This window comes from Myotis yumanensis, unplaced genomic scaffold (genome assembly GCF_028538775.1).
Source record: "Myotis yumanensis isolate MYYU_CA2020_CCGP unplaced genomic scaffold, mMyoYum1.0.hap1 SCAF_12, whole genome shotgun sequence".
Lineage (NCBI taxonomy): Eukaryota > Metazoa > Chordata > Mammalia > Chiroptera > Vespertilionidae > Myotis > Myotis yumanensis.
In genome coordinates this window covers 14,554,129-14,576,641 of record NW_027223763.1, presented here as the reverse complement: position 1 = coordinate 14,576,641, position 22,513 = coordinate 14,554,129, and the positions used below count along the sequence as shown (strand labels likewise).

Sequence of the window (22,513 nt, the reverse complement as noted above, 5' to 3'; positions counted from 1 at the left end):
CGGTTTTGCAGTACTATAAATCAGCGGTTCTCAACCTGTGGGTTGCGACCCCTTTCGGGGCCGAATGACCCTTTCACGGGTCACCTAAGACCATCGGAAAACACAATATATAATTACATATTGTTTTTGTGATTAATCACTATGCTTTAATTATGTTCAATTTGTAAAAGTGAAATTGGGGGTCACCACAACATGTGGAACTGTATTAAAGGGTTGCGGCATTAGGAAGGTTGAGAACCACTGCTATAAATAATGTGATACATCTGTGCTTTTTCCAAATTTCAGGTTATTATTAAAGTTGGATTTTGTAAGACTTTAAATGAAAAGGAAGTATACATTTGTTAAATACATCTACTGGTTTGCTTATTTTTGTCAAGTAAATTTCAATTTTTTCTTTTCCTTCTGGCAGGACCTTAGAAATGAAGTTGAGAAATTACGCAACGAAGTGAATGAAAGAGAGAAAGCAGTGGAGAAACATTATAAGAGTCTTTTGAGTGAAAGTAATAAAAAATTACACAGTCAAGAGCAGGTGATCAGCAGTCTAACAGAAAGTACCAGTCAAAAGGACAAGGACTTGTTGCCTCAGGTATTGAAACTTTTTTCTTTTGTATTTAGATTTCTTTTTTTTTTTTTTTATTTGAAAGAAATAAAATTCTATTTTTCCTTCACACTATACGCCAATATAACTTTCAGAGGTTTTAAAGTATCCTATATAATAAAGAGCTAATATACTAATTAGACTGGAGGGCGGAACAACCTTCTGGAACTTGTATTTAGATTTCGACTTGGCATAGGTTTCTTTAAACTCTTTGGCATGAACATTTATAGAAAAACACGTTTGGTAAAAATGATTATAGCCTTCCTGCTATATATCAGAGCACTTTGGAGCTTTCTTTCTATCATTTGGGCCTCAGGCACCAGGGAGGTAAGTTTGGAGAAATGGAAGCTCAGCAAAGGAAAGGGACTTATCCTGGGTCACATGACTAGTATGTGGCAGATCCGATTCTGGCCTTGACCTGCTTTGCTCTGGCGCCCCCTGCTTCCCTGAGTAGGTCTTCCGCAGGAACTTGTGTTCCCCATTTGTGCCGTGCCCTTTCACTCTGCCGTACTTTCCTTTAACTGCTCCTTGTTGTCTTGGAAGACCCTTCTTGTTTGATCATGTTTGATTCAGCTCAGACTTAGCAGGGACCATGATGGATCCAACATGGATGGGTATTTAACTCTGCTTCCTGCTGAAGCCTCATTAACATGGCAGTGGAGGGGTAAAAAGGTTTAAACCCACAGGTCTAGGAGGAGGGGAGTGTGCAACAGCAGGTCGCTGTCTGGATGATAACTGACTGGGCAGGTGGTAACTACGTGGGCTTTCGCTTTCTCCACATTGCTGCTACATGCTTTGGGATGAAAAGCTAAGAAGAAGAAAGCTGGCTTACCCTATAGAACCCAGAAAGGCTCAGCAGGCAGTGCAAGTACCTGGTGTCTTAGTAAACAGGACAGGGGCTGGAACACTGGGCAGTTCGATGACCTGTTTTCTTCACTAATTGGAAATGGGAGCTTTACTTTCTGGGGAGCTGGTCTGGAGGTCACTGAGTGCATCTGAAAGCAGAGTGGAGGAAGCAGACGTGTGTGTACCCAGATGTGGGCTCCTCTGAAAGGGGAAAGATGGAAAGGTGCTGATAGAATAGCTGAGTCCCCATCGTAAGGCTGCCAGCGATGGGTCTTTCCACACTCAGAACTTCTGAGCACTTTTACATTGAAATGTGCTTGGAGGCTGGAGTTCATCAAACAGGAGAGAAGTGTCTCAGAGGAAAGACAAAGACGAAACAGACAGAACAAAGCTATGTAGAGGAGATAGAAACAGTGGAGGATGGGAAGAAAACGAGACAGCGTGACAAACTCAACGCTAACATGTTTAGATAATAAATGAGATCAGGCTCTGGTAAAGATATTTGGAAAAGAAGGGCGACCTATTGGAAATTGGTATAGATATAAAAAGTTTAATACAAGAATTAGAAAAGTTGGAAGATAAAGAGCAAGTTTTGCAGAAAATGGGAGAGAAAAGAGGAAATTGGAGCCTTGATTAAAGAGCTCCAGTATATGACTAAGAAGTTCCAGAAAGAACAAACAGGTAAAGCAGAGGGAAGAAATTTCAAAGTAATAGAAAATTTCCAAAATGGGAGGACAGATAGCTGTGCATTGAATGGGCCTGCTCTGTTTCTAGCACAATGGATGATAAAGACCTGCAGCTCAAGGCATGTCTTTGTGAAATTTCAGAACACAAAGCAAGGGTAAAATGAGCATCCAAAAAACTTCCAGAGAGAGGAAAATATGGGTGACATACAAAGTCTTCGAAATGACAGAATTCTCAGCTGGAACACGAAGCCAGAAGATGGGAGAGCAGTATTTTCAGATTGTTGAGGAAAAGTTATTTCTTTTTACCTTTCCTTTTTTTAATCCTCACCCGAGGATGTATTTTTCCCATTGATTTTTAGAGAGAGTGGAAGGGAAGGAGGAGGGAGGAGAGAAAGAGATAGAGAGAGAGAAAGAGAGAGAGAGAGAGAAAGAGAGAGACATTGATGTGAGAGAGACACATTGATTGGTTGCCTCCCACGTGGGGCAGTTGAACCTGCAGCTGAGGTATGTACCCTTGACCAGGAATCAAACCCACAACCCTTCAGTCCTCGGGCCAGCGCTCTACCAGTGAGTCAAACCATCCAGTTCAGAGCAGGAGAGTGATTTCCAGTCCAGCATTCTGTGCTCACAGAGCTATTAGCAAGAGTGAGGGCAGAGTAAAGGCATTTCCAGATGTTTGGTGTCTGAAATCATCTGCCTCCCATGGACTCCTTGCAGGAGACGTCTAGAGGATGACTTTAAATGAGGAAGTAACCAAAAGGAAGCATGGAATCCAAAAAGTAAGGAATTTACCCGGGATGTGAAGCCCCAGGCGGATGGCTGAGATGTAGGGAGCCCAGATTTGAGCTGTTGAGGGAGCTTAAGTTAGAATTTCTCAAAGAAACTGAAATGTAATATCACTTATCTGGAGTATCTGACTCCATCTAGAGGAATTTTTAAGTTCTTTTAGAGCAGCGGTTCTCAACTTGTGGGTCGCGACCCCTTTGGGGGTCGAATGACCCTTTCACAGGGGTTGCCTAAGACCATCGGAAAACACATATGTAATTACATATTTTTTGTGTGATTAATCACTATGCTTTAATTATGTTCAATTTGTAACAATGAAATTGGGGGTCACGACAACATGAGGAACTGTACTAAAGGGTCGCGGCATTAGGAAGGTTGAGAACCACTGTTTTAGAGAGTTTGGAGGTAAATTAACATTAAGTACATGGTTTAGTTTTATGAACTAAGTAGACAAACAGAACAAAGCAGTTGTTACTGATTCTAAGAAAAGTAAAGAACTGAAAAGGAAAGGAAATGTAATCATGGAACTCAGTATGTATGGCTGAGCCATGAACAGTATTTGCATGGTCATAGTAATGTAAATGCGGAATATTAATTTACTAAAATTGTGATATAACTATTAGGAAAAGTGTGTGGGGGGGGCTGATGATATAAGAGCTAAATTTTAAGACTTCTGCGATAGGAGCCAATAGATAAAATTTCACCGTAAGAAGTTAAGAAATGTGGGAATAGGAGCTAATATAGAAACATGGAAGTAAATAACACAAAATAGCTATAGAGTTGTAAGTTGTTTTTTTCTGGGATTGGGACTAAGAGCTGAGAAGTGGAGAGGTGGAGGTGACTGTTTTCTATTTAAGCTTTACAGTACTATTAATATCTATATATAAAAGCCTAAGTGACCATTATGACAGGTTGACCCCTTGACCGGTTGACGGGTCGCTATGATGTGCACTGACCACCAGGGGGCAGATGCTCAATGCACGAGCTGCCCCCTGGTGGTCAGTGCGCTCCCACAGCAGGAGTGCTGCTCAGCCAGAAGCCCGGCTCACCGCTGGCAGCTGTGGTGGCAGGAGCCTCTCATGCCTCGGGCAGAGCTATGGTGCGGCCGTGCTGCGTGGCAGCAGGTGCAGTAGGGCTGGGATGAGCAGAAGAAGCACGGTGCCCGGCCCCTGCTCAGGCTCCTCCTGGGCTGCCACCGCTGCTTCGGCACTGCTACATCCCTTGGGAATGGGGCCGAAACCGGGAGTCCGACATCCCCCGCGGGGTCCCGGATTTCAAGAGGGTGCAGACCAGGCTGAAGGACCCCACCCGTGCATGAATCCGTGCACCCGCCCTCTAGTATATGTATAATTGGACTTTAAAATAATAAAGATAAACATGTAACACAAGCACAACAGTATGATGACAATTCTAGAAATTTAGTGTTGGCTATTTGATTCCTAGTTTTTCCTGTTACAGGTCAGTGGGTTTTTACAGAAATTTGTCTCTGCTGCTTTTTGGTGTGTGTTCACCTAATTTTTTGACAAGCTTGACATGATGAATTAATTCTGATGGGCTAAGGAATAAGATGTGGTTCTTGCCCTGAATTTCTGACAGAGTGCAGAAACCTAGTTCAGGGGTTACCAGGTGTTAAGTAGGTAGTCTAGATTCTATGCTTGAACTTGGGCACAAGACCAGAGAAATGGTCTCCAGTTCTGCCGTGTTGTTGCTTGTCACCTCTTCTGCAGGGGTCCGACCGGGGAAACTGCATTGTGCATCAGCATGAAGGAGCTTTACATGTGTGACCAGACCCCAGAGCAGTGTCTGCAGTCTTGCCTTTTTCTTCCTGGAAGTCAAATCTCCACACAGATATGGGTGGTTCAAGTTTTATCAAATTTTTAATATTTCAAGAGACACTGCCCTTCGGTGGTTGTGATATACAATCTCCCTAATCACTGCAGTAACCCCATGGGATGGGAAACAGACCCGGAGGTCACACTGGAACCCAGCCCCATGGGACCAGAGCCAGGATTGGAACCCAGCCCCATGGGACCAGAGCCTGGGCTTTGCTCTCCGCACCTGCTGGGAGGCTGTCTCAGTGGTGCCAGAAGGAAGGTTTGTAATGACCACCACCATGCTGGCATCCGCTCTTCCAGCTGTAATAACACTCAAATGGGGTGCATTACGATTCTGTAATTGCCAGTATTTGGGGATGATGGAAGTTCCTTAGAGGACATTGTGAAGAAAAAAAGTATCTTTCCTTAAAGAGCAGGGGATAATCTCTTAATGTATTTTTTGATGAAAACTTCCTTATGATTTGTTTTGTTCCTTTAGAAATTCGGTGGCAAAGATTCAGAAGCAGTTCAGCAAAATCGTTATTTAATGACTGCGGAGGATCTCAAGTTCAGGAGTGGAGACTTAATAACAGAAAAGTGCTCCTCTCAACAGTCACCAGGCAGCAGAAGCATCTTCTCGGAGGTGAGCGTGCCTGAAGCGGGACGTTCACATGTGAATTCATATTCTTTTCTGACACATGTTTGCTAATTCCTTTGATCTAGGAAGCCTCAGATGCCTTTTTGCTGATAGTTGAGCTTACAACAGGTAAGAGGAGGGGCCGTGAGTCTGTGTAACTTACAGATTAGTATTCCGCAGCCAAGCATTACTGTTTGCACTGCACAGGAAACAGAAATCGCGGCTCGTTAAAACATGAACCTCATGTTTGCTCTGGAGGGTTCACCTCTCAAGTACTAGGTAATCGCAAGTGTTAAGAACATTTTCCTGTTCAAACGCACATGAGAAAGGGCACAGCAGCCCTTTCTTATCTGGTCCCAAGTTATCTTCCAGTCCCATTTTCTTTCATTTCTTATCATCACTAACAACAGCCAACTTCTTGCAGGTTCCTGAAGACGCCATCTTTGCACGCGTTGTTCCATCTCCTGGAATGCCTTTTTCTTCCTTGTTCACCAGTGACTCCTGAACATCTCTAATGGCCCTCTAGTGTCACCTTCTCTGTGGCCCCTTCCCTGAACCCGCTTAGTAGTGATGTCTCTCTTCCTCTCTGGTGCACAGCACTGTGCATGCCCACCCATCCTAGCACTTAGTTCTTGTGTTGACATTACAGGATCCACCTTTCTGCTTTCCCCTCACTCGAGCCCCTGTGCACCATGGCAGGCACCTCAGAGGTAGAGAACTGACACTTGTGTTGAGCCCCAACATCTAGCCCAGTGGTTGGCCCAGTAAGTGCTTGTTGAGTGAATGAATGATTCTGTTGCTTTGTGAGAGATGCGTAGATATTGTTCTGACCCCAGCTTGAATGAAATGCAACTTGGCAGCCAGATATGGGAAAGGAAAGGAGTTCAAGTTTTGAAAGCTGACTTTAATTAAGTTCATGCATTTAGGACAGACTCTTACACAAATTAGTTCTCTGATGAATGGCTCTGATCATGATGTGTGGTTTTGCAAAGGGTGATTCTCAAAATAATTAACTGGTGCAGCACGGGCCCAGCTATGGGAATAGACTCAGGCAGTAGGGCTGGAGCAGGGTCCTGGGGGCCTGCTCGTGTGCCAGGGACCAACACTATAGTTACTGGGTCTTGGAGAGGTTCCTAAGAGTCTACAGGGAGGGCCCAGGACAGCTGGGCTAGTTGTGGTGGATGGATCAGGGGCTATTTTACAACGGGTGTAGAAGTACTTCAGTATTTTAGCATCAGTACTAGCCATTGCACTGAGTATCAGCTCAGTATCAGTTCGGTCCAGAGGGCATCATTGGCTGAACAGTGGGAGCTCTTTCTTAACTTTGACCATTTATGGGTTTGCATTTTTCTGTGTCTTTGGAATAAGAGTGTCAGCATAGATTAGTGAGGAGCTAGAGCCAGGCCAGAAGTCTGCAGGCCTGGATTCCTCTCTTGGCTATGTCACTTCGTTGGGTAAATCCGATAACTAAACCTCACAGGACTGACATTTTGTAATTCTAACCTACGTATAGTTATTTTATTTTGACCAAATTTAGTTGGGTATTAGGATACACTCTAACCTGTCTAAGGTACAGTCTATTTTGAAACAAGATAGCACCCGATCAGGTGTTCTAGATGGACACATTTAGTTAAATTTTGGTATTTTGCATCATGTTTTAGTCATGTAAAAAGTATGTAAATGTTGAATAACATGTTCATGAATCTAGTGAACAGTCTGAGTTGGATGATCTGCACCTCTCTGTGTTTAGTTTTTTTTGGTCTGGGTGGTGTTTGTACTTTCATATAACCACAAGTATAAAGTCATTTCATGGGCATTTCCCTTATATTTAGAACCTGATGTTTAAATTATTGTGCAAAATGCCTAAGTATTTTAGCAAAGGTTTTAATTCTATTCTGCAAGACTAATTGCAAATTATGGATAAGGATTTATAACAGGGGTCCTCAAACTTTTTAAACAGGGTGCCAGTTCACTGTCCCTCAGACCGTTGGAGGGCCGGACTATAGTTTAAAAAAAACTATGACCAAATTCCTATGCACACTGCACATATCTTATTTTGAAGTAAAAAAACAAAACGGGAACAAATACAATATTTGTATTTGCATGTGGCCCGCGGGCCGTAGTTTGAGGACCTCTGATTTATAAGTTATCATTTAGGAATTGTAAATTTCAAGGTGTCAGTTTAAGAAATCCCAACTGTTAGGGGCTATAGTCCCCCCCCTCCCCCCGCCCCCCCGCCCCCGCCACTCCCAAAGGTATACTTTTCAGATTGCAGTTCTTTATTTGTAGAAAATGTGGATTTCTTCTGCTATGCCCTTGGCCATTTTGTGTTAATTTAGGTTTTATCCTCTTCCCATTTCTACAAAGAACTTGAGGCTGTAATGATGTCCCCATCTACACTGGGCAGTCTGTTTCCCTTCTAATTATTGTGTGATCCTGAGAATGAATGCTGGATGCTCAGGGAATTGAAGAACAGAGAGTAAAACCACTGACCATATTAAACTTGCAGCAGCCAGAGCTTTTTAGATCCTGGCTGTTGACATGTTTGGAACATCGCTGCTGAAGTTCCTGAGTATTAAATATCTTTATTGCAGGGCTGTGTCATAGCTACCAAGAGAGACACCACCCATCTACCAGGCAACTAAATTGCCCTCATTATCAAGAAGTGAGCCATTAAGTCCTCTTGTTACTATCTCTTCAAATTGTGGTCAACACATTGCATGTGTTTCCTTCATGTTGTTAAGAAAGCTGGGGCAGGGTAGAAAATGCCCGGCTTTGGTGTTGGAATGTCAGTTCTGCTACTTATTAGCTCTGGGACTTTGGGTCAGGTCTCTTAATCTCTCTGGAACTCACCTTCCTAATCTGTAAAATGGAGAATTCCATGCTAATTTCCCGAGAGGATTAGAAATAATGTAGTGTATTAGTTAAGGTTCTTTTGGTTGCCAGCAACATAATATACAGCATTGAGTAGTTTGAGCAAATTAGCAGTGAACTGGAGTGTTTACTGGTAGCATAAGGAGGGTGTCGCAGATGCCAGGGGAGAGTCCAGCAGCCATGCCTGGGGAGAGTGAACCTGCACCAGGCCCATGGACAACAGAAGCTTCACCCTAGGGCTCTGTCTTTTTATTTATTTATTTTGTTTTGTTTTTGTTAATCCTCACCTGAGGATAGTTTTTCCATTGATTTTTAGAGAGAGTGGAAGGAAGGGAGAGGAGGAAGGGAGAGAGAGAGAGAGAGAGACACACACACACATCAGTGTGAGAGTCATATCAGTTGGTTGCCTCCTGCACGCCCACACACCTACCTGCGACTGGGAATCTAACTCTCTACCCTCCAGTCTGTAGGCTGATGCTCTAACTAGTGAGCAGCACTGGCCAGGGTTAGGACTCTGTCTTTGACATGAGTCACACCCAGCAACTCCCAGACTGATGGTGTTTCAGTTCACATTTCTGAATCTCTGGAGAGAATCATACTAGTTTCGTGAGGACCCAGGGTCTGGCTCGCAGAGGAGAGAGGGGTCTTCCCTCTCTCGTCCCTGTGTTTTAGGGACAGTTCTCAGATGGGCCAAGGGGATGGTGGTGAGCTGGCTGGGTGGTATTCTTGGGCTGCAGAGAACAAACTGCAGAGTCAGACACAGTAGATGCGTGGTGATCGTGTCTCCTGTGGGATGAGTGGCCTCCTGTCTGGGTTGTTTCTTGTTTGGAGGGACAGCGTGGAGGTTGCTCCTGCTCAGAGGTGCCTCTCCTTACTGCCCTCCTGGTACCCCTCTGCCTGTATGCCAAGGAGACCCATTGGTTTGTCAGCTCTTTCTAATGGGGCATGATTCAACACAAGGGAATAGGTGATTGATGAAATGGCTCAAATGGCTCCAAAGAGTTCATTTATTTAACAAGGGTGAACATTTTGCTTCTAGGAAGATGTTGACTCACTCTGACTCCATTATGCAAAATATCCACAAGACTCTGTGCTCCTAAGATTCATGTGGGTCCCTGTGTTGCCTCTTAGTTATTTAGTCATCAGGTCTGCACGTATTGTGGCAGCGTTTGATCTGTGCCAGGCACTGTGCTGCCCACAAGGAGCCCTCAGACCCATAAACAGGTGGCTAGGCATCTTTGGCAGGAATATCACAGGTGCGATGCTGTGTTCTCATTGTGTCCTGTCCGATGGCACATGATTTCAATTTGTCCCATTACTGGCCACGCTGACTTTGATAACTTTTTGAAGATGGTGCCTGCCAGGTGTCTCAGCTATAGTTATTTTCATTTGTAATTAAGAAGTATTTTTATGTGTGTGTGTGTGTGTGTGGGGGGGGGGGGGGGGTTCTGAATTTATGTAAAAACCTTGATCTTCAAACTTTCACCCACTAGTTTCCTTTCATGTTTCTTGGCTGAATTATTAATTCCCACGATGGTTGGCAAATGGTGAGTTTTCTAATTCCATCATTCCTTCTACATTTGTTAGTTGTTGTTCTACTTTAAAGAAAAGCGCACTCTTCTTCCCATTTATTCATTTATTCATATCAATATGGACTCAAGAATTCATATTTTATTCAGTAGGTTATAATGTTACTACTGTTATTTATTTTGATGCTCAAATTATTCCAGAGTTGGCCTTTTCTTAAAAAATTTTTTTTATTGATTTCTTTTTAACTTTAAGAGAACATTTTTTGATAAATCACAGAGGTAGAAGAAGTAATTCCTAGAAGAAATGGCCTTAGGAAAAAGTTATGGAGGTAAAGGAAGGGCCCTTAGCGCTTAGGGGTGAGGAAGATAATGGTAACATGCCAGGGCAGGGAGTGAGAGGGGGAAGGAGGGAGAAGAGGAAGGGGAAGGCAAAGGAAAAGGAAAAGGCACAGGCATGCTCCCGGGAGGAGGAGTGCCTGATTTTTGTTTGTTTGTTTGTGTTTTTTTTTTAGAGAGAGAGAGAGGAAGGGAGAGGGAAAGAGAAATGTTGAAGCATTGTTTGGCTGCCTCCTGCATGCCATCCACAGGGATCAAGCTCACAACCCAGCATGTGCCCTGACCAGGAATTGAACTGGCAATGTTTCAGTGCACAGGATGACACCCAACCAACTGAGCCATACAGGCCAGGGCCAGACGTGGCCTTTTCAGACTGGCTCCTTTGTCCTTCTGGAAACACACTGCATCATTATTTAAGCAATTCCATCTTTCCTGGTATTACAGAATTGTGTTGTCCTTGATTTTCTTGCCCCAATACTGGCATTGACCATTTCTCTCGGGATCCCTTATAGTACACATTTAACTTTATCTGCTCTATAACTCCACGAGGTGGTGGTTATTGTTTACCATTTACAGATGGAATACCAAGGCTTCAGTAAATAACCTCCTAGGTCCCAGAACTGGTAAGAGGCAGAGACAAAATTTGAACCTTAAAAATAAATTCATAGTGCCCTGGCTGGGTAACTCAGTTGGTTAGAGTGTCGTCTCGATACGAAAAGGTTGTGGGTTCGATCCTGGTCAGAGCACATACAAGAATCAACCAATGAATACATAAATAAATGGAACAATGAATCGATGTTTCTCCCTCTCTCTCTCCCCCACTTCCTCTCTCTAAAAAAAATCAATAAAATAAAAATTCACATTTGTGAAGGCTAATTCATAAAATTACATCCGCAGTGCATACATGAGGAAACTAAAGCTCATAGGGGTTTGTTAACTAGTTACCTGGGTTACGTAGCTGCTAGGTGCAGAGCTCCAGTCAGGTATCTGTACTGGTAGCATCACTCTGTTCGGATGCCTGTAAAGCACGACTCACTTGACCTCTTCTACTTGAATTTAAGTCCCTTATTCCTAATACTTGTCAGGTTTGGGTTTAGAAAATTTTTTTTTGAACAAGAGCAGTGTGGAAAGGCATTCTCTATAGTGTTGTGAAAATAATAACCAGAAGCTCTGAGGGATGGCTATTTGATGATGGGCAAATAGGGTAACTATGATGGTTCTCTGTGATAGCTATTTAAGTGTTGGGAGCACAGCTCCACTTTATTCAGAGGGAAGTGATGGCCGGTCATTCCCCACTCCTCCTGCAGGTGGTGCTCACTGACCGTGGCCTGATCCAGAGCCCGGCACTAGGGATCACCTTTGTTTGGATTTAGAAACCAGAAGCACCCACCTAGGTTTGCATAATGTAAGGATGTGCTCTTTTAAAATTCTTCTCTTAATGTCAGATACCCATTGTCATTTCCAGGAAAAGCAACAATTAGACTATGAAGAGCTGATTCAGGTCTTAAAGAAAGAGCAGGACATCTATGCCCACCTGGTAAAATCTCTGCAGGACTCAGACAGGTAAGGGTTTCTGTTTGGACATCACACATATGTGAGTGTGAGCACTTATTTGAATAAGTGCTGGTTGTTTCTGAGGCAGCAAAGTTTGCCTAGGAAGCTCAAAGTGCTTGGATGGTGACTGCCTTGTTTAAGCCAGATATACCTATTTTCTAGCAAGAATTGTCTGACTCTTGACAATAAATTTAGGATTTTCACTCAGATTTTTATAATACATTATTATAGATTTAGAAGGTGCTTCTATGTATTATCTCCAGTGATCCTCAGCAGTTCTGTGAGGTAAGTAATACTGTTATTCCTGTTTTCCATAAAGCATTTTCCATGAACGGTTAAGCGACTTGTCCAAAGTCACATGGATGATGAGTGACAGAACCCCACAACTCACTCAAGTGACTTGTGTCTTTACAGAATTGCTGGGATGATTTGGTGCCTGGGAGTGTGGCGAGGAGAGTTGATTACAGGCTAGAGGTCTTGTCGTAGCCCTAGCTCTGTGTCCACAGACAAGTGGCCTGCCCTGGGCCGCTGTTTGCCCATCTGTAAATACAGGGGTGGCCTCAGTGATTTCTCATAGTAAGAAATCATCTCTCTATGCACCAAGATAGTAACTGGTGAAAGGGATGATGTCGGGTTCATTTCAAAACAGCACAGAAGCAGAGGAAGTGGACAGAGATACTGTGGAACAAGATTGCCATGGCTTCCTGGTTGGGGCAGGGGTGGGACTAGATGGGGCAAGGAGTGGAAGTCAGTTCTTGGAGGTGGTCAGGCGTCTACAGTTTGGAACAACCAGAGCTCAGACCTCCCTGGCTCCCGAGCCTCTGCCCTTCCCGAGATGTCTCTTGAGAACTCGGACAGTTTTCGCTTCCCTGGGACTTAGCTTTCTCATGCTTGGCTCTATTGGGATTTGAGGCTGGGTAATTTTTTGTTAGGAGGGGCTGTGCATTGTCTCATTTAGCAAGAGCTCTGACTTTCTCCACCACATGCCGGTAGCTCCCTTCCACGCCCCAGTTGTGACAACTGTCAGTGTTGCAGATATTGCCACTTGTTCCCTGGGTGCCAGGATTGTTTCCAGATGGGAATCACTGATGTAACTCATGAGAATCAGACATTTGGCTTACAAATGTTATCTTTTGGGGGGAGTTTTCAGGATATGTGGAAGGAAGGAAATAATGTGGTGAGTATTTAGTATGTGTTGGGCACTATGCTGTGTTCTTTCCCATATAACACCTCATTTAATCCTCAAGACAATCTTGAAGGAAAGATACCACCCTGTTTTACAGAGGAGGAAATTAGGACTAAGGCCTGAGGTCATGGAGCTAGCTGTTGGTGGTTTGCCTTTTGGTGCTTGGGTCTCTGACTGCTCATTTCTGCCTCTTTCCCTACCACGTTCCAGAGAGAGGAATGCACAGGGCTTTTACTTCCTTTGCTTCTTTTGTTCCACCAAATCCCTGCACCTTGAAAAGACTCTGGAGTTGGGGAAACATAAATAATAGACAGGGGTGCAGCAGCGAATGGAAGAGGGAGCGAAGCAGTTAGCTTTCCCAGCCCTAATCGCACAAGCTTTGCTAAAACAATCTCCTTTTTTCTTTTTCCTGGTTAAATGTGTCTGCAGCCCAGCCGTATCCAAGCGCGTGCTGCGCTGTGACACTCTGGAAGGTTTTCCATCAGCCTGACAAATTGGTCATTATGATTGTCTTGAAATGGAAGTAGGTACAAGTTGCTGGTAGGGCCCCTGGCTTTGCAAGAAGACGGCTTCACAATGAGCCGTCGTCAAAGCAGTGAGCATAGAAGATTAGACATAATGGTTTATTTTCCTTCCAATATATGTTGATTTATGTGTGCAGTCCGGTGGATGGAGCTGAAAGAAATTTGTGAAGGAGAAGTGGGGCTTGAGTCTGCAGCACATATACTTAGAGCAATAGCTTGTATCTGTTTCGGGGTGTGGACTCCTTTTGAAAAGTCTGTTGAAAGCTTACGGGCCCTCTTCCTAGAAAAAGCCACATAGACAGTTCCAAAGTGCTGATGGACACTCTCAGGGAACGATGGGTCAGATGCTGGGTAGAGAGTGATACATTACTTGGTGTCCGAAAAAGGAGGCTTTCTGACGCGTTAGTGTGTTTTGGTAGTCTCGAGAAATGTTCATATAGTTTGACTGTCATTGCACTGCTGGGAACTTGTCTTAAGAAACTAACCTGAGTGTGGAACAAGGCTTAGGCACCGAGTTCAGTGAAGCGTTGTTTATGTTACTCCGATTTCGGCTGGGGTCTCTGTTCCTCTGAGAGCTGGGGTAACAGTTCAGACCCCTGCCGTGTGCACAGCAGTAGGAGTTCACAGTCCTTCCTGTGGACGTGCATGGCCCAACTAGGAGCCACTAACCATGTGACTATTTAAGTTTAAATTTTAAAAAATTAGGCATTTAGTTCTTCGGTGTGCTAGTCACAGTTCAAACGCTCTGTAGGCGCTTTTAGCTCGTGGCTGCTGTATTAGATAGTGCAGATACCGAACATTTCCATCGTCAGAGGGATTCTGTTGGACAGTCCTCCCCAAGGTCAGTGCCAGTTCTGGGAGGTGTGCATTTTCATGGCCTCCTCTGAGTTCCAGGTTGCTCTCTATATAGCTTAGCACTGTGTCACAGTGACCCTGATGTCATACTTGGCTCTCCCTCCTAAGATAACCCATTCCACCATGTATGTGGGCGGGGCTGACCAACCACAGTGGAGTTCTCTTGGTCTTTAACTTGGTCCTTCCCTCCCTCTTTTTATTGACTTTCTTTGTTCTTCATTTTTCTCCCTTCCTGTCCCTCACCCTTACCCTGTACCACCTCCTTTTGGAGTGACACACAGACATTCTCTCTTGTCTCCTCTCTTCTGAAGCCTGGGGGCCAGGTGACACCGGGCTCCGGAGAGCCTCCCTTTTTATGCCCAAGCCCTCACAGGCATTTCCCAACAGAGACATTCTGCAGAGTGAAACTATTTTCACTTATTTCCATCTGTAGCAAAAACCTGGAAGTGATCCCGATGTGCACTGATAGGGGAGGAGTTAATGCTACAGAGTCAAAAAGTGATGTTTGCAAACAATTTCCAAACGTGTAGGGAAATATTTAAGTGAGGAACACACAACTTAGCATTGCACATCCATTTCAACCTTGTGATAATACTCGGGGAAAGATTGGGAGGAAATACAGTCTGCCAAGTGTTTATTGGTAGTGGGATCATGGTAATTTTTGTTTTGTTTATTCTTTTGTCTTATCTTTAAATTTCCTATAATAAACATATTTACTTTTTTTTTTTTTTAAATATATTTTATTGATTTTTTACAGAGAGGAAGGGAGAGAGATAGATAGTTAGAAACATCGATGGGAGAAAAACATCGACCAGCTGCCTCCTGCACATCTCGCACGGGGGATGTGCCCGCAACCCAGGTACATGCCCTTGACCGGAATCGAACCCGGGACCTTTCAGTCCGCAGGCCGACGCTCTATCCACTGAGCCAAACCGGTTTTGGCCATATTTACTTTTATAAACAGAAACAACCACAAATGACATAAAAATCAAAGGGAAGGCTGGCAGGGTTTTGCATCTTAAAGCACAAATGGGTCTGTTTTTTAATTTCTGTTGTCTTATTTTACCAAGTGTCAGCAACCTGCAGGCTGAGTTAAACAGCATCCTTGCCCTGCGGAAGCAGCTGGAGCGGGATGTGCTCACCTATCGGAATCTGCAAAAGACGCTGGAGGAACAGATCAGTGAAATACGGAGGCGGGAAGGTACACGCTCTTGTATTTATTTCTCTTTGGTTTTTCCACTTGGAGGACTGGGACTGGACTCTAAGGGAGTCCTAAACTCCAGTAGGACATGAGTCACCACAGGATTTCATCTGCGGGTCCTTTTTCATGGTGACTGTCAGTGTTTTCTCTCCCAGTCTGTAGCCGTCTGGCTTCGGTCTTCATAGTGGAAGACCCAGCAAATGTGTGAATTCTGCAGAGCTCTGCTGCAGGACTGTTTCCCTCTGCCTCTCCTGGGTTCTGTAGCATTTGATACTTCTAGTTCCAGGTGACCTTGGAACCTTACAATACCCCTTACAACAGCCCTGGCGGCCCAGAACGTCCGGGCTCTGCCTCCCACAGCACCCCATGCAGAGCCCGGACTACAGACACGTGAGGGTGAGGTTGCTGCTTCATATTCAAACACTGCTTTTTGCATTGTCGTGACCGCAGTGGACTCATTTAGGGAGGGCTGCAAGATGAGGGTCCTGTGGTTCTTGGATTGCTGTGCTTCTCACAGGAATGTTTGGCCCTCTCCCTTCCTAGAACCTGAGACACTTAGTGTCTGGCTTGGAATCTTCTCCCTTTCTGTATCTCTAGCCTGGCATGTGTGGGATAAATTGGTAATAGTGGTGGGCTTACCATTTCTTGAGCAACTACTATGTACAAGGCACAGTGCCAGGCAATTAACTTCTCATCCCTGATCCTGACAATTATCTCCTTAGGTAGAGTAGGTATTGACTTTATTTTACAGATGAAGAAATGAGGCTCAGGGGTGGAGTGGGACTTGGTTTACCCAGATGTGAGCCAGGACATCTTCCTTTGAAGTGCAGCTCTTCCTAGTGCATTAAGTGTAGCAGCTGTTACCCCGTGTGTTAAATGAGGTCGTGTCTGTGGATGTGCCTCGCTCAGTAAACAGCCTGCCCCTTCCCTGCGCCTTCCCTCCCTATTAGAATGTGACCTTTGCTGCAGAGCAGCAATTTCAGCTGTTTTCATCTCACGGCACATAAACTAACTATAACATTCTGCAGCACACCAAAAATATATTTTTTTTGCTGATCTAACAACAACAACAAAAGGGTATAATTTTGGTTTATTCACACCACTGGACGGCTATTGTTGTGTTGGCTGTTGTCATTTTTCTATTTGACAATCTAAGGGGAAAGAGGTCAGTGCCCCTGACTACATAGTCGGGTATTGCATGTTTTAAACATTCTTGTGGAACACTGGTTGAAGACGGCTGCTGCAGAGCAAGCGGGCCCTTATGTAGGGGACTCGACTCTCTTATCTAAGATGTAGCAGGCATTTTCTGCACTGGGTATGCTCGCTACCATGGAGGCTCTGGGGCCAGTAAAAAAATACATTAGGCATTTATTTCCCTTGAGTTCTACCCTTGAAGGTCACATCTAATTTTCCTGTATTCTCACCTAAACAGAATCATTCCCTCCTTTAAACTGAAATCACCACTTTCTTGTGCCACTCAGGCACAACACTTGATATGCAAATTATAATTCAGAATTGGCTACAGTGAAAGCTTCTGCAGCCCATGATGAAACCACACTTTGAGACATCAGCCTGTAGAGAAAGAAGGGAAAATTACTTTTGCTCCAAAGCTTAGACTCCCTATGAATACTTCTGTCCCTCTAACCCCACCCCCACCCAACTCAAACTGCCAGAGATGGATTGCACTGGGACTGATCTTGGAAGGATCTATTTCTGATTTTCTTTTTCTCCTCCCGCCACTTTGTTTTCTTTTTAGCAGAAGAACCATTTTCATTTTATAGTGATCAAACATCTTATCTAAGTATTTGCCTTGAAGAGCACAATCGGTTTCAAGTGGAGCATTTTTCTCAAGAAGAACTTAAGAAAAAGGTATTTGCCTGTTACTTTCAATGCTCTTTTGGTTATTTGTTGTCTCTTGGGTTCCTGATCAGAGCTGTAAGATTCTCAAACCCCCTTTCTCTCCTTTCTTCCCTCTCCTCCCTGCTTGCCTTTGCTCCTTCATGCGCGTTAGCTGGAGAGCCCTCCCCAGGTCTGATACACTCCTTAGGCTCAAGGACCAGCCCAGCTCGAGCTGCTGTAGGACATGCTCTCCAGTCCGTCCACGAGGAGTTGGGCCACCTTTCCCTCAGGTCGCTCACTTCTCTTCTTGTACCAGGCACATCGATTCCCTTCGCATGCGGGCCTACAATTATCGGGGTGTTGTCTATTTCCTCTGCTAGGCCGTGAGCACTCCATTTATCTCTGGTTTTCCAGTACCTGGCACACGTAGTGGGAGTTAATAGATGCTTTTTGAAAGAATAAACGTTCAAGTTTGATCAATAACTCTTTTTTAAAACTGAAAAGGTTTTTCAATCTGTTGATTGTTGATGTGGTTAGAGTGGTTTAATATTTCAAGGTTCTAAGAATAGAATAAGAATAGGAAGTGTGAGCTCAGAGGAGACTGTTTTATTGTAAAATTATCATACCTGTATGACAGATTCAGTTTCTGTCTTGGAATAATTTACATTCTGATAGAGTGAATAGACTTGTAAATAAGGAATTGCAATGTGGAGTGCAGGGGTTGCTGTAATAGGCAGATGTGCAGGGTGTGGAGGTAGCAGAGAAGGAAAGGTTAACTATTGGGGTTGGGGAGAAAGCGTCTCAGCATAAGTGAGGCCCTGAAGTGGGTTTTGAAGAATGGATAGGAGCTTGTCTGGGTAGAGGGCTTTTTTTTAGCAGAAAAGGGGAAAATAGCCGGTGTAAGGCATAGAAGTAAGAAATACTAGTAGAAATGAGAATTATGAAAATTTCAGTATTGTGGGAGGAGTAAAGCAAGGAGCATGAGGCATTTAAGGTAAAGAAAATGGGGACGATATAGCTGCTGCTAGTACCTACGTGACTGTGTTAAGGGCAGGAAGTTGTTCATTTGGTTGGCATGTGGTAAGTGTCACATAGTGTTTATAGGATCAGAATATCTCACATTGCCCATTATAACCTTGAGGATCGGGTTCAGTTTGTACTCAGGTGTTGGTGTATTTTGCACGTCTGCTATAGATAGTCTGGGTGGGTAGGATTTCCCACTTTACTTGAGGGGCTAATGATTACCCCGTTAAGAAGTCCTTGGGAAATTACTGGCCATTGGGATTTGAAACTTGCTGGGAACAAAGGTGGTGTCTGCTCAATTGCTTATGTACCTGGCCTAGCAAGACCTGTACCTTAAGGAGGAGCACTGGGCTGGGAGCTTCCGGATCTCAGCTCCAGCCCGGCTGTGCCTCTGTGGAGGCAGTTGCCCTTTCCCACATGGTGAGGCGCGTTGGCTGTTACCTGCCATTTGTTCTCCAGGCACCCCCAGCTGTGGGACCTAGGGCAGTGAAGGTCTTTCCACCTCAGGCTCTTCATTGTAAAATGGGGATAATTATACTAGTCTATCCACTTCCTCAAGATTTTTGAAAAGAATAATCGACTCAAGCTTGTGGGAGTATTTTAGTAGCTGTAAATTGCTTTGTAATTGAAGACTATTATTATTACTGACACTGCTAGGTAAGTGTACAAAGAAGGCGATGCTGTAAAGTAAGGCTCTGACAGTCTCAGAAACTTCATTCTCGGGCATTTTCCTCCGGGGGCCTCAAGTACAAGGTAGTGTTAACTGTTATTAGCTGTACCAAGGACTTTAGTGCACTGAGACCATGATCTGACTCAATTCTCGCAGTAACCCATTCCACAGATGAGGAATTGGAGGCTTAGCTTAGGCCACTTGCCCAGCACCTCTACTGTGAAGTTCTGGCTCTGGGATTAGAGGACAGGCATGCTGGTGTTTCCCCCCCACTGTCCTCAGGGCAGCCTGAAGCCTGGAATCAGACCGCCTGGTTCTCCAAGCTGTGCTGCTGAAAGGTCTGCTCAGTAGGGAGGTCTGTGCCCAGGAGTGTGGTCCTGGGAAGCTGAAGTCTGCTTGTGGGTATCCAGTTCTCTCTCCTACCTCCTAGGTCAGCGACCTCATACAGCTCGTGAAGGAACTGTATACAGACAACCAGCACCTGAAGAAAACCATCTTTGACCTCTCTTGCCTGGGCTTCCAGGGGGATGACAGACTTGAGTCAACAGAACAAGTGGAGGTAAGAAAAGCCGACCTTGTCATGTGCTAATTACAAAAAAATAACAACCCCCCCAGATTTCTCAAGACTGCACCTGTCCTGGGGAGCCTCTAGAGAAATTCCCTCGGCTGTGGTTGGGGTTTTGAGGGCCCTCTCGGGTCAGCAGGTCTGTCCACAGGCTTCCTCAAGTTTGGGCCATGTTTGCATGGACACGATCAGAACATTGTGATGCCTTTGACTCCAAGCCCGGCCCTGAGGTCTGTGCTGCAGATGGCACATCTGGAAGAGAGGTGAGGTCTGAGGGATTGGAGAGTTGCCAAATCACCCAGATAATTTCGGTAGTGTAGATGCAGCCTGTAGTTCCCTGGGATTGTGTCCCGAGGGAGAGAGGCCCATTCTGTTAGTTTGCTCCGAGGAAGGACCAGGGAAGCCTTGTTCACCCTGGTGACTCTGGTCTCTGCTCATCTTTGCGATGTGTTGCCTTTGATGTTCTCTGTTCTCAGCCCGTGGTGTACGATGGGAGGACCCCACAGTTGTGACAGTGAGGCAGAGTTTGTTGTTTCCTTCCTTTCGCCCCTAACTTGGCCCAACTCTCTGCTTAAAGAGCCTTACCCCCTGCATCTTTTAGCCTTTTTCAGAAGACGAATTGTTCTCAGCTGAAATGCAGGTGGGCCTGTTTGGGGCCCCTGGAATCTTCTTGGTCAGAGTTGTCTTGAACCAGCCTGGCATGTCATGTCAATGGACGTCTCATTGCCACATCATAAGATTTGTTGGCTTTAAGCTGTCTCCTCCCACCTTCCACGTGTGAAATGCTCAAAGGTATTGAAGCTGCGCTGGCCATCTGCTGTCTTGGAGAGGGAATGTTACTGATCTAAGCCTCCAGGGCTCCGGAGCATTTTGAAAACCAAGAATATCGGCGATTCATTTAGGGAGAAACAAGTCTCTTGGCTTCTTTTCTCCAAGGCAGCATTTTTAATAAGCAGCTCATTCTTCACCTACTTCATTTGAGTGGTAAATGGCAAGTTTGTTTGTTCATTTGTCCTTTGAAAAATCTGTTAAATGTCCCATTGTGTCCTTTGGAGAACAGAGGCCTTTTTCTCTTCCCACTCTGAGGTCTTCATACCAGCCGGTTCAGATTTGAGTAATATGTCAGATTGCACTTCAATTTGATGTTCCCTGTGAGTAGCCTTGTCCTTTGTAGCATAGTTCCCGCCATCCCCGCAATGGGAAGGGGGATGTTCCCACAACAACCTTGAGCCCAGGGAGGAGAAGTGAGGGGTGAGGGTGGGTGACAAGGAGGGGCGGCTGCCTCCCTGGGAGGGCGCATGGTTCTCCTTTGTGAGAAGGAGGCAGGAACACTGGATGTGCTTGTGTCCACGCCTCTTCTGAGCAGCAGGGCTTGCAGAGTGGGGCTGGCACCGATCCTGCTCTCTGGGAGCCTAGAAATCAGAAAAGGAAAACAGCGAAGGCAAATATAGTTTGTATGATAAATTCGGTATTTTTCTCCAATATTTAATTAACCCACAGCATTACCCAATACTTGGAAAACAGAGAAAAGAAATCACCCCATAATCCTGTCACTTGAAAACACTCACAGTTAACTCGCATTTTGGCATCTTTCCTTCTCTGTTTGTGTGTATGGACACGTGCATGCCCACAAGACATCTATACAGTTTTGTTTCTTGTGTTTTTCCAGTCACTGTTATGTTACAGCATCTTATGAATGCACTGAAATTTAACTAACTGCCTCGCTGTTGCTGAACATGGAGATTGTTTTCAGTGATTCACTATTTAAATTTACCTGCTGAGTGCCTTTGGACTCAAATTTTTTCTGGGTTTAGGATTTTTTTCCTTAGGCTTTATTTCCAGATATGTAGTTACTAGGTCTGAAGTACAAATACTAGTAGATTTAGATATAAAATAGGCATATCATTTATTTTTATATGCCCTCCTGCCACAACTTTTAATTTGACAAAGGGGTCCAAATAGTAGGAGGCCCTTGATGACAGTTGGTCAGGTTCATCTTCAAAATGGTTGCTGTGGCGTGGATTCCCTCCAGCTGCTGCAGCCCGCTGCTGCCCTGTGCCTGGCAGTTTACTTCAGACCACCCACAAAGACCATGCACAGGTGTTCTTTTGTTTTACAGTGCATTTAAAATCTCTCATGAGGTTGCTCCTATTTCTTTACATTTATTTACTGGTTATTAATTTATGTATTATAGAAAAACATGGTTGAGAATTGACATACAGGCCCAGCTGGGTGACTCAGTTGGAGCGACAGTCTGTGTACCAAAAAGGTTGCAGGTTCAATTCCTGGTCAGGGCACATGCCTAGATTGTGGGTTCGATCCCGTTTGGGCACGTATTGATGGGAGGCAACCGATTGATGTTTCTCTTGTACATTGATATTTTTCTTTCTCTTTCTCTCTACCTTTCTCTCTCTCTCAAAATCAATAAAAAATATCACCAGGGGTTGGGGGCGGGTCAGAAGGGGTCAATAGGGGAAAAATGGGAGATATGTGATACTTTCAACAATAAAGATTTAAAAAACCCCGTGGGTGAGGATTTAAAAAAGGAGATAGAGAGAATTGACATACGGTAGTGATTTGAGCAGACTATAATCAGGGTAGTCTCACCATCTAGACCAGGGGTCCTCAAACTTTTTAAACAGGGGGCCAGTTCACTGTGCCTCAGACCGTTGGAGGGCCGAACTATAGTTTAAAAAAAAACTATGAACAAATTCCTATGCACACTGCACATATCTTATTTTGAAGTAAAAAAACAAAACGGGAACAAATACAATATTTGTATTTGCATGTGGCCCGCGGGCTGTAGTTTGAGGACCCCTGATCTAAATTATTTTAACATTTCCCACCTGTCCATCATCACTCAGTTTATCTTTTTGATAAATTTTAATATACAAACATCAGTACACTTTCCCCTAAGTGCTCCAACATGCTTATCTTTAACTTAATATGTTTTGTAGTCATTTTTTCTTTAAGGTTAAATTTGCATACAG

The 22,513-nt window shown here is 44.4% G+C and overlaps 1 protein-coding gene across 3 annotated transcripts in view; it reads left to right on the top strand.

Annotated features, from left to right (window-relative positions):
* Window positions 1-22,513, top strand: part of CDK5RAP2 (CDK5 regulatory subunit associated protein 2) — a 157,729-nt gene that overhangs the window by 69,267 nt on the left and 65,949 nt on the right. For 2 of the 3 annotated variants that reach the window (XM_070430794.1, XM_070430796.1), the window contains 6 exons: window positions 410-586; window positions 5,230-5,373; window positions 11,572-11,669; window positions 15,296-15,426; window positions 17,183-17,295; window positions 19,389-19,517. In XM_070430794.1, coding sequence (XP_070286895.1) covers window positions 410-586; window positions 5,230-5,373; window positions 11,572-11,669; window positions 15,296-15,426; window positions 17,183-17,295; window positions 19,389-19,517 — 792 coding nt within the window. The remainder of the gene's footprint in view (window positions 1-409; window positions 587-5,229; window positions 5,374-11,571; window positions 11,670-15,295; window positions 15,427-17,182; window positions 17,296-19,388; window positions 19,518-22,513) is intronic. The other variant, XM_070430795.1, reaches the window with a different exon arrangement.